This window comes from Engraulis encrasicolus, chromosome 13 (genome assembly GCF_034702125.1).
Source record: "Engraulis encrasicolus isolate BLACKSEA-1 chromosome 13, IST_EnEncr_1.0, whole genome shotgun sequence".
Classification (NCBI taxonomy): Eukaryota; Metazoa; Chordata; class Actinopteri; order Clupeiformes; family Engraulidae; genus Engraulis; species Engraulis encrasicolus.
Genome location: NC_085869.1, coordinates 22,737,077 through 22,741,871, shown reverse-complemented (window position 1 = coordinate 22,741,871; position 4,795 = coordinate 22,737,077). Strand labels below are relative to the sequence as shown.

Sequence of the window (4,795 nt, the reverse complement as noted above, 5' to 3'; positions counted from 1 at the left end):
AGCTACAGAATAGGGAGGCCGAGCAGGGCATTTGCCACAGGGCCCAAGGCCCTCCAATACTGGCGATGGGGGCCCTATTATAACCTTGGCAGGCTGTATCGGGGTGCCCTATAAGTTCATTGCCCTGGGGCCCTGTAGGCAATTGTTCCGCCACTGCACCAACTTGAACCTGTCAGGTCAGACATTACCTCACAGGCCAGGTCTGGCGACGGAGACGGAGACCAAACTTCAGATTCCTGCCCTGTGGCGTAAGGCAAGTTCTGTTCAAGGAAACCCCATCATGGACCATGCAGGGGGGTGGGGGGTGGGGTGTCAAACACAGGATTGTTTGTCAACTCACGCGAAAAAGAGCATGTTAATGTTTGCCGTCTCTATCTATGACTACTCTAGCACAGTGTCCAGCCTTCAACAGGGTCACACGGGTGTCTGTTGAGCATGAAAACTCTAATTATGGAATGTGCAGTTCAATACTAACCAGGAAAAATGATTCTGACACTTCGCATAATTAATTATATTTAGCTCACAGGCCCTCACAGGCACTGCCTATATCTTACCACACCATTATGTGAAAAATAAACAGCTAGTGAAAATAAACATTCTGTTGATTCACAAAAACCAACAAATGGGTAAATATGTTTGTCCAAGTGATAGAAATAGCTTTTTAGCTATGGCGCTTAACAGGAACGCTCTCCCCACACAGCAGGAGTGGTGGTTACATCTCTATCGTTGGATGTCATCAATAACTGTCCAACGATGGACGATGACTGCAAGGTTGTTCAGTGGAGGCAATGTGCATCATTCAATGAACAAAACAGGGCATCTCCAAAAGGGTCTCCCGCATACTGTATCTCTCTGAATATTAACCCCTTAATGCACACCGTACCTCCAGTGGCACGCTGTAATAGGGATCGAAAAGTTAACTATCATAGTACTACAATACTATATGACATAACACTGGGCCTTTAGTAATGCACTACGACTTGGTCATTGCCATTCTGGTAACAGCAATTTTATAAAAGGCGTGTCTTAACAGGTTAACAAAACAGCTTCACATCCCTTTTCCATTATATCTTTCTGTCTTTTTCATGTTCCACTTTATCCCTAGATAGTTTAGGCATAGTATTTGTTTTCTATCTGTGACTTATTACAACCAATGTAACGTATTGTATGTAACAACTGGTGATATGTGTAATAGAATTGCCCTTGATAGCAGATCCAGTTTGTCACGATAAGACCAAAACTTCAAATATTGATTCACATATTTCACGGAACATGGGTTTCAAACAGACCGATGCAGTGGGCCCCCGTGGTGTAGGAGGCGTGTCTGATGAATGTAGGCATTTCAGGGATTCTCTCTCTCTCTCTCTCTCTCTCTCTCTCTCTGGGACTAACAAACACCTCGGCCTCTGTATTCAAACTCCTGTCTATGAGCCACGTTTATAAAATGGCAGGGCCCACTCGCTCGCATGCTGTTGCTTTTTATAAATGACATGAGGTTCTATATAAACAGGCCACCCTGCGCTGAACTCCTAGCTCACAACTGGCTTTTCAAGCACCCCCCCTCCCCACCTCTCTCTCTCACCCCCCATGCACAGCCACTGCACAGGCACAGGCTACTGCCCATATATGAGTGATTCTACGATTCCCCTACGCTTTTGGCGAAAGCAAAATGTCAATTATCTGTATTTTTTTTTCAACTAAATGACCTAGATGTTTACATAGTGTATATATTTAAGTTTCCAAACAAACAAATTGCCAAGCTTAATCTTAAATCATTTGATAAATACTCTAATGAAAGCGAACATTTGCTTAATTATTTTGTCAACAGTGTTATGGACAAATACTATGTCATTTCAAACATATATAAAAATACTACAGAGTTGAAACAATATATGTTTGAAAGTGCTTATGTCCCTTAGCAGTAATGTTGTCATTAATCTGTGCAACTGATATAGAAAATGTGATTGTTGAGCTTCATAAGTAGGATTTTATGAGTCACTGTGATACAGACTGACACATTTTTCATCATAAATCCCTGTAACGTCTGATTTGAATATAGTCACCCTCCTTACACAAGACTTCCTTCTCCAGAGATAATCCCTAGTGTATGTTCCTAGGATTTTTCCAACACATAAGGGATCAATAGCGCAAAAACACTTTCAAAACAGTCAACGGTGTAACTCAACTGTGTTACGGTCAACAGTGCAGGGGAACAAGTCGGCACTTTTATAGGAGAAAAAAACAGAGCAGACAAACCCATCTCCCTAGAACACTAATTATTTTGTTTGTTTGTCTGTCAATATGGATATAAATGGGCAAAAACATACTCCTCCTCAACTGTCACCAGTGTTGCCAGATTGGGCTGATTCCCGCCCAATTGGGCTGCTTAGGATGGCCGTGTGCGGGTAAAAATGGCATCTATCAGAAAAACCTTCCCACTGCCATATAAATCAATAGAATTTGGCGGGTTTTTAGGGCGGATTTTGATCATTTTTTGGGCTGGAAATCATCAGCCTCATCTGGCAACCCTGACTGTCATACTTAATTGTAACACCATTGACGGTAACACCGTTGACATTTCAGCCATTTTTATGGTGTTGTGCTAACTGAGGACCTCAGAAGTTCCACCACAACACCTTAATCAATTCATGTATCTGTATGCTTTATCTGTGTTTTTCTACATGTGATTTCTAATTCAGATTCTTATGAATATGTTGATAACACTGTTGACAGGCAATTTTCCCGCTATGAGAACATGAAAAAGAATGGATTAAATTATGGAAGGATGGAGCTCAAAATTTACCAAAAAGTCTTCCCGTATCCTGCCAAAGAGGTTATGACATCACGTGATGTTATTCGTATGGCCTAAGACCAAACCATTACTGATTTATGGAGGCGGTTTCAGACCGTGACACGGTTAACACAGTTTTCGTGGACACACACAAAATGGCAAATTTCATGTATAATGGAAAGGACAGTGGTCTTTCTGACACTTTTGTCATATTGTGATGATTACTGTGAATCAACATTTGCAATCGTCTTGGGCAAAACAAGTTTCTTTACATGCTAATATGAAGACTGAATCTGACATTTGGAAAACAGGACGGCATGAAAACGCCCAAAACCAGTATTAAATATTCATTCTTGCTGAGGGAAACAATGCTATGTCTACACTTTCTGTATTATATGAAAGATAAATGTTTTCTAATGTCCAAAACATCATTGGATGCAGTTAATAGTTAGTGGAATTGCCAAATAAAATCCACGGACTTAAAAGTGTAGGCGAATTAGAGAATCACTCATATACATAAATGCCATAAAATCAGAAAGCACCCACAAAACAAAATAATCCCCATTTATATCTGACCTGCATGCCTGGCACTGGCGAGCTAGAGTTTCACAGTGAGCGGCTATTTATGCACCCTTAAATCAACAAGGGTCAGTCTCGGAGGCAACCGTGAGAGACAGCCACATTATATGGGTTTGCAGATGTTTGTTCCATGTGTGTACGCACGACACCTCACTCTGTAATCAATAGGCCACATACAGCGCCGGGGCCCGATTTGGCCCAAACGTGCGGATTTAATTAAGTGCCAATGGATATGACAGGAAAAGGAGAGTGGTCATGTCAAAAGCTGCAGGCAGGCCACATAATATTCCCAGGGCAAGTTCTGTTTTCCTTAACTGTTGACCTTAAAGTATATGAACATGCTGTAAGTTTACACAAGCAATTAAATGATCTTGGCATGTAAGTATGCTCTACGGGTAATTATTTATGATGTGTTAACAGTAGTTGCAAGTTGTGTTTTTTTTTAGGGTGTAGAAGGGTGTAATCAAAATGTATTTTTCTGCAACAATGTAGGCCTACTGTGCCCTTGGGGACGTTGAGACTGGTATGAAATGTTTTTTGGAAATAATGCTGACATGCAAAGAGACAGAAAGAAAGACAAGAGTAGCAAGAGATCAGTTATTCAAAATGGCATTGTAAAAAAAATACTAATGTAAGTCATTGACTATATCTATATCATGTCTACTATGTATTCTAAAAAAGATATTGCATAACATATGTTTATTACATAGCCTACTACACACTGTATAGTTATATAGTATACAGAACACAGTAGTAGCCTACTGAAAATGAGTTATTACTTTGGTGATCGGGGGTACAATCAAGTGAAGTTTGCATATAGCAGCTCACAAACATGTTTGGTGTCCCAGCAGCAATTTGGCTGCCTTTTTGACGTGATGCCAGAGGAACTTGACAGTTAATAGGACCCTGCAGAGATCTCAGTCGGACCTTACCTGGTCGCAGACAGTCCCACTTTTTCAACCTGAAGCTGGTGACTTAACGCTCAATATCCAACTTCAGACAGACACAATGGTCTCGTATTTTAATTGCCGTTTGTTGCTAGCATCACTCGTGATACCGTACACGTTACTGGGAGAGGTGATATTTCGCTGTCCCACTTGCACCGCGGAGCGCCAAGCAGCGTGTCCAAAGCTCACGGCCACTTCTTGTACAGAGATAGTGCGAGAGCCCGGCTGCGGCTGCTGTCCGGTATGCGCCCGGCAACACGGAGAATCCTGCGGCGTCTACACGCCAAGATGCTCCAACGGTCTGAGGTGTTACCCGACTCCGGATTCCGACATCATGCCCTTGGAACAGCTCATAAAGGGAATGGGACAATGTGGCGACAAAAAGGAGAGCGTTGAGCCTCAGCCTACTGTCAGTTACGACATCAGAGAACACAGTGGTAAGTTGTTCCCATGCAGGAATGTCGAGAAGCGTTTAAAA

The 4,795-nt window shown here is 42.0% G+C and overlaps 1 protein-coding gene across 1 annotated transcript in view; it reads left to right on the top strand.

Moving 5' to 3' along the window:
* The first annotated feature begins 3,975 nt into the window (after positions 1-3,975).
* Positions 3,976-4,795, top strand: part of igfbp2b (insulin-like growth factor binding protein 2b) — a 27,571-nt gene continuing 26,751 nt past the window's right edge. The window contains exon 1 of the mRNA XM_063214510.1: positions 3,976-4,754. Coding sequence (XP_063070580.1) covers positions 4,379-4,754 — 376 coding nt within the window. The 5' untranslated portion in view covers positions 3,976-4,378. The remainder of the gene's footprint in view (positions 4,755-4,795) is intronic.